Source organism: Neovison vison, chromosome 5 (assembly GCF_020171115.1).
Source record: "Neovison vison isolate M4711 chromosome 5, ASM_NN_V1, whole genome shotgun sequence".
In the NCBI taxonomy this organism is placed as follows: domain Eukaryota; kingdom Metazoa; phylum Chordata; class Mammalia; order Carnivora; family Mustelidae; genus Neogale; species Neogale vison.
In genome coordinates this window covers 47,389,022-47,401,132 of record NC_058095.1, presented here as the reverse complement: position 1 = coordinate 47,401,132, position 12,111 = coordinate 47,389,022, and the positions used below count along the sequence as shown (strand labels likewise).

At 56.6% G+C, this 12,111-nt stretch overlaps 1 protein-coding gene across 1 annotated transcript; it reads right to left on the bottom strand.

Annotated features, from left to right (window-relative positions):
• Window positions 1-912: 912 nt before the first annotated feature.
• On the bottom strand, window positions 913-10,593 carry COPZ2 (COPI coat complex subunit zeta 2). The gene is made up of 9 exons (XM_044248794.1): window positions 10,483-10,593; window positions 9,619-9,693; window positions 7,768-7,849; window positions 7,156-7,247; window positions 6,664-6,719; window positions 5,874-5,951; window positions 3,827-3,878; window positions 3,202-3,240; window positions 913-1,255 (listed from the first exon to the last, which is right to left on the bottom strand). Exons 1-9 carry the CDS (start codon window positions 10,591-10,593, stop codon window positions 1,208-1,210), a joined length of 633 nt encoding a protein of 210 aa, XP_044104729.1. The 3' UTR covers window positions 913-1,207.
• Window positions 10,594-12,111: the final 1,518 nt, after the last annotated feature.

Below are 12,111 nucleotides of genomic sequence, written 5' to 3'. Positions count from 1 at the left end.
GGCGGGACTCCCCGCGGAAAATTGTGCCAGAGAGGGGCGGGAGCGGGGCGGAGCGTGGAAAGGTATCGAGGGAAACGAGCTGTTCCGGGACCGACCTTTACACAGTCTAGGGGACTGCCGTACAGGGTCGCGGGGACGCGTCGGGGAAAGAAAGGGAGAAACGGGAGGTTCTGGTACAGGGAGAAAGAAGGGGAGTTACGTCGCCGAGGAAGTCGCTCCATCCTTCGCGTTTGCCCCTGGCATCCCCTGCCCTTCTCTCCCCTCCCTGCAGACCTCCACTCTTCACCCACACCCTCTGGGACGCACTGGGTGCTCTGGACACACATGCACGGTGGGGCTGGCCCATGCTTCCTCGCCGCCAGTATCAGGCCCAACCATGGCAAGCCCGCAGGGCTCTGGTGCCCAGGACGTCTACTAGCAGAGGAATTCCGCGGCGCCGGCCATGCCAAGAAAAACGGGCGTGCTGTTCCTCAGTTTGTCCAGAGGAAGCCTTCCGCCCTTCCCTTTTGGAAGCTGGGAGTGGAAAAAGTGATTCAAAGAATTCCCAGTAGGGTCACCATGTGTGTACCATCTTTTCCTCTCTTCCCCGGAGGATTGTGCCGCTTAGGAGTACCCTCTTTTCTCTCCTTTTCCCCGAATGTGCGCCACTTCAGCCATTATTACTTTTTTTTTTACCATGTCCCGCAATCACACCTAGCCCTTCCCATCACATAGGGGGCCCCGTGATATCAGTATCACATCCCCTCACGATGATAAATCGTCCCCTTCTCTTGATCCCCTCCCCAATCACGTGACCACAGGGCTAGCCCTGAACACCTCGGTCCTGGGCCTCCTGAAGATGAGCCGCGGACAGTGCAAGAGCCCTCATCAGAACTTACACAACACTTCCCAGGCCAGCAGAGAAGGAGACCATTGGCAGGAGACAAAGCAGGTTTATTAGGGTTCTGGGGCCAGGGATGCCTAAGGTCTGAGTTAAGGCAGCTCAGCTGGTTCTCATAGCTCAAGGGGCAGGCCAGGGCAGTGAGAAGGGGTGAGTCAGTGCTGAAGCCCAATCTTTGCATCTCAGAGTCCCTGGCCAGAGACCTCAGGAGTCAGTTCTGGGAGGGCTTAGGAATACAGAAGGATCTCTCCTGTTCCCTGGGGTCTTTGAGCTTTTGCCAGGATTGCGGAAATGCTCTGGGGGCAGGGAGACCTGAATGCACAGGCTTCATTTCAGTAACGACCATTTAATTTGTTCCTTGGCAGACTGAAGAACCTGGGGGATAGGGAATAAGGTTGAGAGAAAGAAACGGGGGGGTGGGGTGGATACCAAGTGCCCTAACATGGTAGTGATGCGGAGGTCTACAAGCCCTTCTGTAAGTGTCCCTGCAACATTCCGTCACTAGGTGGCAGCAGCTCATCTGTGGTTGGCTTGAGTGGCGCCAGGCCCGCGAAACAGCAGTCCAAACTGGCTGCAGCCAGCTCCCAGCTCAGGCCCCAGCCTGCACCACCGGCCACAGTTCCCGAGGCGGGCAGCCAGGGGTGTGGCCGCAAGCCTGGTCTCTGCCAGGCCGTGCCACTGGAGCGTCCGCCCACAGTGCCACGTCTAGGCAGAGACTAGGCCCAGGCCGGTCACTGCCTGTGCCCAGACTCCTCAGCAACCCCCTAGCTGTGGCCGGGGCTGGCTGCGTGTCCCCAACCCCCCACCCCAGCCCGCTGCTGATGTGGCACAGCTGGCCAAGGAGGGCTGGCCCAGTGCTGCCACAGGACACCTGCTTTCAGATGCGTTCATTCTCCAGTTCTGCTGAGGACTTAAACAAATGCATACAACTGTGCACACACAATGCCCAGATGGTGGGAACCCCAGGTCTGTCCCTCAGATCGCCTCTCCGGCCATCAGGCTTCATTTCCCTCGGAAGAAGTCCTAGCCCATGCTGTTATGTCTCTCACTCCTGCACAGTCTCCCTCCTCTCTCAAGGGCTGCCTGGCCCTGGATTTCTCCAGCTTTTCCCAGCCAAAAACCTAGCTTTCCCTTCCTTTCATCTCCCGTTCACTAACTACAACTTCCTTGGTTCTTCCTCAAGAATTCATTCCCCCTTTGGAAAAAATAGGAGCTGGCTTAAAGCTTTCCCTGCATTAGCTCTTCTAATTCTCCTAGTAATGCTGTGAAGAGTGTCCTGCCCTTCATGAGAGGCCCAGAGAGGTTGAGTAACTTGCTGTAGGTCACACAGCTTGCAGGCGGCAGGGTGGAACAGACATCCTGGGACAATTCATACCAGCACCTGTGTTCCTAACTGTTCTGTTCATTGTTCTCCAGCCTCTCTCTCACCTGAAAACTGCCACATGGCTGCCTTCATCCCAGCAAGGTCTAAGGAGGCATGTGGTGGGGGGGGAACTGGGAGGAGGGAGAAGCGGGGTGAGCAGCAAGGGTAGGAAATGAAGTGGGCACCACACCTGGGGCTCCACGCAGGATGGCTTGGGTTGCGGGATGGCTTGGGTCCCGTCCCCTGCCTTAGCTGTCACAGCAGGAGGGAGTTAGTGCACTGAGGCGGGAAGGTCCATAAAAGCAGGATTAGTCTGGGCAGAGAGACCTGTGGGCAGACAGAATGGAGGTCAAGCAGTGGGCCTGACAAGCAGGAAGTTTGCACAGCTGGGGAACCAGTCAGGCCACAGGTCCAGGAACCTGCCCCACCCCCAGCTTCACCCCTGCCACACATGCCTCCCAGACTGGACCATGCAGGAGACTGGCAGGGATGGGCTTCCCCACAGCCAGGTCATTCAGGGGCAAAGGGCAAGGTGCAAGTGGTGAGTGGAGACAGTTAGGGGGTCCCTTAACAACTCCAGCAGGAACCCTAAGCAGCATGGGGTGAGAGGTTAGAGAAAAACTATTTGGTATCCTCTCTGGGTTTGGGGGAGCATCAGGTGCCTCGGTCCCCAGAATGTTTTCTGGGGCACACCAGTCATCAGGGTGGCAGCTCACCCCAGGGTTTCAACCCAACTACGCTAAGCCAGGAGATGAGGCGGGCTGCTGGTGAGGGACCCAGCACTTATGAATACCCAGTCTGTGCCATGACTCTCCAGGAGACGGCCTGTCACTGTCCCATCCCTTCCCTTCTGCAGCCCTGACTTCTCAACCTCGACGGCTCCCCTTGGTCCCTCTGGGAGGCTCTGCTCTCCTCCCTCTAGCCCACTTCCGGCCAAGGCAGATGCAGGGGGCCTTACCTGGGCCACACTCTGTTCGCTCAGGCTGCCGTCATCTGCCTGCAGGGAAGCAGTGTCCGAGGGCGGTCAGCCCAGAGGAGGGGTTTGGGTGAAGCAAGCAAGGTGAAGGAAAGGGGCTTTGAAGGGGGGGACCCTGAATACACCTGACTAATGAGTGGGAGCCTTGTAGCTGGCCACTTGGAAGCCAGGCCCCTGGGGCCCGTCTCTGGGCGCACAGAGAACAAAGGCACAAAGGGGAACAAAGATGGGAGAAAAGGTTTCATCCAGACATGAGAACCCAAACTAGGCAGGGAGGGTCTCTCTGTACCCCCACTCTCCAAACTCAAGGCCAAGGCAGCCACCTGGTGTCTCTCGGAGAATTTCTCTCTTTCCCCACTCTGTACTTCCCACTGGGGAGGATGGTGAGGTACTTGGTGATTCTACAGGGGGAGAGAGATCACGAGATCTCTTTTCCTAACTGCCACCCCCACAGGTGTATCCACCCAGTACTTGCTTCTGCTAGAGGAGCTCTAGTCTCCTAGTCTCCTGGCCCTGGCATCACCTGCATGAGGAGGACAGGAGGCAGGGAGGGTGGAAAGGGCAGCCCAGCGACACGGGAGTCAGGGACCCGCCGGAAGACTCTTACCCTAAAATTCACTTTCTGGATCACTTGCTGGGGGTCGCTTTCCAGAATCACGCTACAAGATGAGACAGAAACCAGGAGGACAATCAATGACATGACTCCCCCCTCTGTGGCCTCTCCCTGCCGGGCCCCCTCCCTCCCTTACTCTCCTGCAGCTGCCCCTTCCAGGTACCTTCCCACCGACATTCCTCAGCTTTGATCCCTCTATGCCTCAAACCTGATGGTAACAAAGCTTTGAAATGGGGTGTCCCTGGTCAAAAGCTTCTAGTCCAGTCTAGAATGATCAGAGCGACAAAAGCAGAGACTGAAAAGCTCTGAGTTCTTGAAAGTGCTCTTCACCTTCTGGATCTGGGGATGGATGCTGATGCGGCGAAGGACCCCATCCGGTTTCACTAGTATTCTATGCCACAGGGTCACGCCGCACAGGAGAAGAGGACACTTAAAATCAGAATCTATCTCCCCTTTTGATAGACCCAAGGATCAAGGCTTTTTTTGGCTATCCCGCGGTCTTTCGCCACATAGTGGGGGTGCAGGGGAGCTTCTGTGGGTATGAGCAGGGGTGCGGGTGTGAGGGCTGTTCACTGCAGGTGGGACTGCGGTGGGGGATTGACTGGATGGTCCTCTTCACCCCAGGAGGCTCCTCTAGGGCAGATGCCAAGTTTTGCTTTCATGCAAAAAAAACCTCCCCTGGTCTCAGGGGAGTGACCAGGTCTCTCTTTCAGGCTCCATCACTGAGGCACCCGGCACCCCTTCACCAGAGAGCCTTTCGTCCATAAAGACAGGAACATCCCAAGCCAGGGTTCCCGTCCAGGCACTGTCTCAAACGACACTGCCGCCATTTTCCTTAGAGGGAAACTGAGCTCCTCCGGGGGCAGAGACCTGGAGGCACATAAAGCTTACATCTGCCCTTGCACAGGCTCATCCAAGGCCTTCATTTTGTATTTATAATAGTGTGTGTGTGTGTGTGTGTGTGTGCACGCGTTCCTTAAAGAGGTTCCACAAAGGGCGCCTGGGTGGCTCAGTGGGTTAAGCCGCTGCCTTTGGCTCGGGTCATGATCTCAGGGTCCTGGGATCAAGGCCCGCATCGGGCTCTCTGCTCAGCGGGGAGCCTGCTTCCTCCTCTCTCTCTGCCTGCCTCTCTGCCTGCTTGTGATCTCGCTCTGTCAAATAAATAAATAAAATCTTTAAAAAAAAAAAAAAAAGAGGTTCCACAAAATTGTATACACTTCGGGTCCCACCAAGGCTGGTCTTACCCCACTGGCTTTAGGGTTCAGGCAGTTAGCACAAGGCCTTGCCACAACAGGCAGTGGGGGTGGGAAGGAGGAGGGAGGGGGGGAAAGAGGGAGAAAGAAGAAAGGGAGGAGAGAGGGAGGAGGGAAGGAGCACATGGTGCCCCGTCTCCCAGAGTGCACAGTGTCGTGGGAAGAGCACAATTTCTGGAACCAGGCACCTGGCGTTCGATCTCGGCCCCCTGGCAGCTGAGACCTTAGACAGGTCACTTAAATCACTGGAAGGGTGAGCTTCACCTGCTTTGCCTCATTTCATCCCCACACCTGCTAAGGTTTGTCCCCTTAACCCCACTGGAAAGATAAGGAAAGGTCATGCATCTGGTTGATCTAAGTAGGGATGGAGCTCTAAGAGAGGGTGTGTGTGTGTGTGTGTGTCTGTCTGTCTGTCTGTCTCTCTGTGTGTGTGTGTGTGTGTGTGTGTGTGTGTGTGTGTAGGTAGGTAGTAGGGAGCTGAATGGAGATCTCCCAGGAAGGGGCAAGGGCCTGTGCTGCCCCTTCCTCCTGGGCACCGGAGATCCAATCATTCCCCCCAAACCCTGCCTGTTCAACCACTGGCCATCGTTTGACTTGAGATTATTTTCTGGTTTGCTTGACCTTGGCTCATGCTGAAATCAACCTCCATCCTCATAAGTGGGGTGGGGGAAAGGCAGGAGGGGTTGGCCAGAGAGCCAACAATGTGCTTGGTACCATCGAGAGCTGATGACCCTCCTCCCGCTGTGAGTGTCCCAGAGCCGCCCCTCTTCTCCCCGCCCGCTCCTCACCCGCCATCCACAATCTCGTCCAGCACCAAGAAGGCCCCGTCCATGTTCTCCAGCAACCAGCGCTTCTCCACGTTCTTCCTGAAGGCAGACACAGCTCCTGGACCTCTCCGTGGCCAGGAGGAGCTGGGTTTCTGCCGAGGTGAGGCAGACCCACCTCTCTCCACCCATCCCCCTCCCCGCCCCCACCTCCAACAATCACGTGGGAAGGAGAATGTCAAGGGCAGTGAGGGCAGTGCCTATGCAAGGGATTCCTGAGCTTGGGTCCCCGCTTTGCCCCAACCTCCCACACTCCCACACCCCCACAGTGATGCTGCACCCACCAAGTGAGCCCTAATGCATTTCATAGCTAGGTTAGCTACCATAGCTGAACTATAGCTAATTGTCTCAACTGTAGACATTTATTTTTGGTTTATCCTGGTTTGGTTTAACCAGACCATGTTCACTGGGACAGATACCAGGTAACTGAATGGGGGTGCAGTGAAAACCATGCTGAGCTTCAAGTCCAAAAAGCTCTGAGTTTGAGTCTCTGTCATGATACAAACAGACTGTAAACCCAGGCAAATCGCCTAACTTCTCTGGACCTCATTTTTTGGCCAGACCCTCATGTGGCTCGGCTCTGAGTGAACCACGGTGGTCCAGTAAAGGGCAGGGGCCTTGGAAGAGGCAGCTCTGGCTCCAGTCTCAGTCTTTTGGGGACTTCAGAGGGGGAAACAGAGGAAGGGTCCTGCATCTGTGATGCACCAAGGCCTGCGGGGGAGGGGGGCCTTGGAGGGCAGAGGACCTCACTCACCTTAACACGTGGCTCAGGGACTCAAACAGGCAGGTGAGAACGGACATAAGCATCAGCTGAGCATGGGTGGACGGCGGAAGAGGAAAAGAGAATTTGAGGTCGTGAAGGCCCAAAGGAGCATTTGATGCATACCTGTGTGGGCCGTCATCCCTTTTCAAAGAAAACAGGGCTGGAGACTGACTGCAGCTTGACCCCAGGATGCCTCCCCATGCATGGGCTGAGAAGCACTGGGGTGCCCCACTGTGGGACATTGATTGTATCCTTCCCTGGTGATATACAAGGAAGAAACCAAGGCTCCTGCCCAGGACTTCATTTCTGGTCCCCAAGGAACCTAAGAGACATCATGGATATGTCCCATCCCACAAAGAATCATTCTGGCTGCTCCCCAGCCCCCAGAGCCTAGAAAGAGGGGTACCCATGATAACCCAGATTCTACCCCAGAATCTAAGCTATGGGCAGACCCTCTTTGTCACCCCAACCTCCTGAATTCACCTCATTCTCGTGAGAGGAGCCCACCACATACAGGAAGAGATCAATGCTGTTCTTGTAGACGATGGTCATGCCCCCGAAAAATGCAATCTCACCTAGAAATGGAAGGGGCTTTCAGGTCTGGCCCCCTCTGCCGGGCCCCTCCTCCTGATCTCCAGCTCTGCTTCTCTCCCCCCTTGTCCTTCTTCACTTTGCAAGGAAACCTTGAAAAGACTAGCCCTAGAGACACCCCCATTAGACTACTCTGTGTCTAGTGACTGTCTCGTTCGGAGAAGCCAACAAATCCTGTGCAGGGTCAACCTTTGGTCCCCCTCCCACCATGTCCTTGTCCAGGCAGTTCCTTGTCCAGGCTGGTGGGGGACACACAATGCAGTAATGCAGTTGGCCTCTTCTGCTGGGAGAGAGCTTCTAGGTCTGTTTGGGGGGTGGGACAGGGGGTGAGAGAGGGATGGGGAGTGAAGGCTTCCCAGAGGAAAGGAGAGGAGAAGTGGGAGGGAAAGGAAGAAAAGGGGATGGCTTGTGGGTATGAGTGGCCAACAGGAACATATGTGTCCAGATGGGGAGGTCGGCGATGTGCATTGGAGAGTTTTGAACAAGGAAGAGGCGGACACTTACTGTCAGTCCGGCTGGTCTTGTTGAAGACATTTTTCTCGAAGGCCATCTGCTCCTTCAAGGAGGGGAATGTATCATCATAATACTATGAGAAAGGGAAGGGGAAGGGGTGATTGCTTTTCCACAGAGCCTGGCTCCTCCCTGGGTGGGAGGCGCTGGGCCAAGCACAGACCTGTCCCCTGCCTGTTGCCCTTTAGGCCTGTGTGCTTACACTTTCCCCATAAACACACATTTTAAGTGAAGAAAGTCATCAAAAGTCGAGGAATTTTAATTCCTGCTTTTGGAGTCCTCTCCTGATTTCCTGGTGGTTTTAGTACATTTGGCAGATGTCCATGAGCTAAGGACGAGGGTGCTCAGTGGGTCACCCTTGCTACTGGAACCCAAGTCTACAGGAAAGAGGGCAGAGCCGGGGGTTCCTTATCCCAACAGTAACAACAACAGCGGCTCCTTTTATCCCCATTATACTGATGATCTCTTCCTCCTATTATCCCCATTATACTGATGAGGATGAGGAGGCATGAAGCAGTTAGGTAACTTTCCCGTCATCTCACAGTTGTAAGGGGCACAGCCAAGGATTGTCAGACCTCAGACAGGGTCGTGGGAAAAGTTCTAGGCTCACACCACCTAACTAGATGGATGCTTTGGGGTTGATGAGCCTCTTTCTCTGACTCAGTATCTTCAACTGAACATGGATGGGTCCTGCTGAGCAGAAGCCCTGGAGCCTTGAGCATGGCTGATCTGCGTCTGATATCTGCTGGAGGAGAGGGTGACGGGCTCAGCTTCCAATTTTCCGGATGTGGGTTTTGCCACTCAGTACCCCATCTGCAGGCAAATCAGTGGCCTCCCTGCGGGCCCGCTGCTGTGTGAACAAGCTCATTTGGATATCAGCAAGACAAAAAGTTTCAGTCCCCAAAAAACCAACAAGCCTAGAATGCATTTCATAGCTCGTTTAGATGCCAGAGTCCTACTGTAGTTAATTGTGTCGGCGATAGACATTTCTTTCTGATTATTCTAGTCTGGTTTACCCAGGCCACGTGGGACAGACACCAGACACCAGACACCTGAAGAGTTGGTACAGTGAAAATCACCCTCCTGGGGCGCCTGGGTGGCTCAGTGGGTTAAGCCGCTGCCTTCGGCTCAGGTCATGATCTCAGGGTCCTGGGATCGAGGCCCGCATCGGGCTCTCTGCTCAGCAGGGAGCCTGCTTCCTCCTCTCTCTCTGCCTGCCTCTCTGCCTGCTTGTGATCTCTCTCTGTCAAATAAATAAATAAAATCTTAAAAAAAAAAAAAAATCACCCTCCTGAACTTCAAGCCGACATACCTGAGTCCAGATCCGTGTTTTGATAGTAAAACTTGTGACCTCGGGCAACTCAGCTAGCTTCTCTATACCATTTCTTTCATTTGTGAAAGGAGACAGTTGGATCATATAGTCTCTAAGATCTTGTCTGGTTCTAAATTCTCAGACTCCTCAGACTAAATCCTGAGTGGTTTCCCAAACCGTAGAAGGTAAGTGCAGGTTGCTTATATAGAATTTGGGGACTAAGGCTCCTGGGTCCCAGGCCTGACACTCCCCTGACCCCTCAGGAGGTCCCTTCTGGGCCCAAGATCCGGAGCAGTGGAAAGACTGATGAGAAGACATTTCTGGGAATGTAAGTAGAAACAGAGGGGCTACACTCCCCTTGCCAGGGGCCAGCCATGGGACAAGGCAGGAGGATGGACAGAATGACCTTTAGAGAGGTCTAAGCTGAGTTGCTCTGAGTCACAGAGCCCACAAGAGAGTCACCTGGGTGGGGACTTCTGTTCTTGGGACTGTAGCAGTGTCCTCAAGACTTTCAGGTGAGGGTGGGAGCTTACCTTGGCCAGGAGGCGGTGTCCATCATTATCTAGTATGAAAACAGCCTTGATGGTGTAGAGGGAAGGTTCCTGCAACTGACACCAGGGGAGAGCTCCGTTGGCTCCTGACTAAAGGCCGACACCCTGCCATTGGCTCTATGGCATGTACTGGCCCCAGGAGGTCATCCTCAGGGTCCAGCAACCCCAAAGGTCCACAGCTGGTTCTGGCCCAACCCTGTGCTGTGCGGGCCAACTCCGGTGCCTGCTCCACTCCCAGGCAGATGTTGCACTGCAGGCCCCAGGTGGGCGCTGTGCCCATTGGGTGCAGAAGGTCCGTCCGGGCCCAAGTTCTGTCATGCACTGACTGCTCCAGAGCCCGAGTCGGAGTGTATCACAGAACCTGGGCCGGGGGGACAGCGGCGCTGAGCCTCCTCCTTCCAGCGGCCCCCAGGCCGAGGCTGGACCCGCGCTCTCAGCGCGCCCCCAGCCCCCTGACCCCGGGGAGGGGGTGCTCCAGAAGCCCCGCACGTCAGCCCACCTTCCCCTGGGAGCTCGAGTCCCGGGCGGCCCCGCCACTCCTCACCCCTACCAGATGAACCCCGGTCCACCCCCATCCCCCCGCCCGAGCCGTGCCCATCACCGCTTCGAACTAATCCAGAACTTCAGTCCCACGCGCACTCGGGCCCGGCCTCCTCGCGGGTCCGCGCCCGGAGAACTTTTTCTCCCCTGCCCTGGCCCTGGCCCCCCTCCCCGGACGGTCGGCGGGGGCCCCAAGTTCCCGGGCGCGGGCGCGCGAGTCGTGAGTTGGCGGCCCGCCCCCCCCCCCCTCCGCTCCCGCAGTCCGGCTCCTGCTGCCCGGGACCCCGGCGCCCGCCCGCTCCGTACCCGCAGCCCCGCCGGCTCCCCGGCTCGGCCGGGCGGCGCCGGGCCCCCGGCCTGGGCCGCCGCGGCCCCCTCCCCCGGGTGCGGACGTGGCCAGGCCTCCGGCCGCTGCATTCCGCCCGCCGCCTCGCGCTGACAGCGCCGCCCGCCGCCCCGCCTCCCCCCGCCGGGCCGCCCCCCGGAGGCCGCCGCCCGTGTCGTGCCCGCGGCCGCAGGCCTAGCGTCCCCCACCCCACCCCCGCCCCGCCGTGCGTGTCTTCCCTTCTCCCGGTGGCCCCTTCCTGCCTCTCGCCCTCCCCGCCCTCGCTTCCCGCCCACTCCGCCCTGCGCCCCGCAGACCGGCTCTCCTTCCCCCGCTGCTCCTTCCCCTCTCTCCTTCTCCACGGTTCCAGCAAGTCCCGAGCTCTCCGAATCCTGAATCCTCGCGCTGTCCCGGGACCGGCCCTGCTTTACCCTGCCGCCTCCCCGCCCCCGCCCCCGGGGCCGGTGCGTTTGGTTTGCTGCGGGGTCCGCAGGCTGTCCTGGGGCCAGCAGGGACCGCACGCCAAGCCCAGTTTTGCCTCTTGACTCCTGGGTAGATTTCTCGGGAACAAAATATCTCTTGCCATCCCTCGGGTCTCAGAGACAGGTTTTGGGAGTGAGAGCAGACAAGAACAGTTCTGGGGAGACCCCTCTGGGCAGAAAAGTTCCTCCCCTGCTCAGGAAGCGAGCCATGGCCCAGAGACAGCTCTGTGTCCCAAGACACAGAGAGGACAATCTGGGGCAGGGCAGATGCCCGGCAGCACAAAGGCCTCATGGCTTCTTTGGTCGAAGTCTACGCGAGTCCAAACTTCCACTTCAGGAGACCCCCGCATTTTTAAAAAGTATTTTATTTTTTTATTTGACAGAGAGAGACAGCCAGAGAGGCAACACAAACAGGGGGGAGAGAGAGAGGGAGAGGTATGGAGCCCCATGCGGGGCTAGATCTCAGGACCCTGGGATCATGACCTGAGTCTAAGGCACACACTTAAGGACTGAACCACCCAGGTATCTCTCATTTCAGGAGACTTTCTAAGGCCAGTGGGAGATTCTAACTGGGAAGGTACCAAGTGAACCGGGACTTACCCCTTTGCCCATAACAACACCAGGAGTGTATTTTGCATTTAAACTGTTACAGCCATTAGTTAATAAAACCCACACCGGTGAGGTAGGTACCATCACCCACATTTTAAGGGGTGGGGAGATTCAGAGTTTGTGTGACCATATCAGGATGGTACAGCTCAGGGCACCTGGGTGGCTCAGTGGGTTAAAGCCTCTGCCTTCAGCTCAGGTCGTGATCCCAGGTCCTGGGATGGAGCCCGGCATTGGCATCTGGCTCTCTGCTCAGCAGGGAGCCTGCTTCCTCCTCTCTCTCTCCTCCTGCCTCTTTGCCCACTTGTGATCTCTGTCAAATAAATAAATAAAATCTTTTTTAAAAAAAAGGATGATACAGTTAATAAAGACTGTAGTTGAATGGGGGGAGGAGAGCCCATTTCAGGCTCAGTATGGCTCTTTCCTCCTCCTCCTCAAGGCCTGTGTACTGCACTCACTCGTCCACCTGACTGCTGAGGGGGCGCTTCCACTGCTGACGAAGGTCTTCTAGCTCTTCAACGG

Bases quoted from the DNA above. Each gene is read 5' to 3' on its own strand.
- COPZ2 (XM_044248794.1), bottom strand. From the start codon at position 10,593: ATGCAGCGGCCGGAGGCCTGGCCACGTCCGCACCCGGGGGAGGGGGCC. The intron at 9,694-10,482 runs GTACGGAGCGGG...CCCTGGTGTCAG, and splicing joins GGGAGCCGGCGGGGCTGCGG to TTGCAGGAACCTTCCCTCTA. The intron at 7,850-9,618 runs GTAAGCTCCCAC...CCTTTCTCATAG, and splicing joins GACACCGCCTCCTGGCCAAG to TATTATGATGATACATTCCC.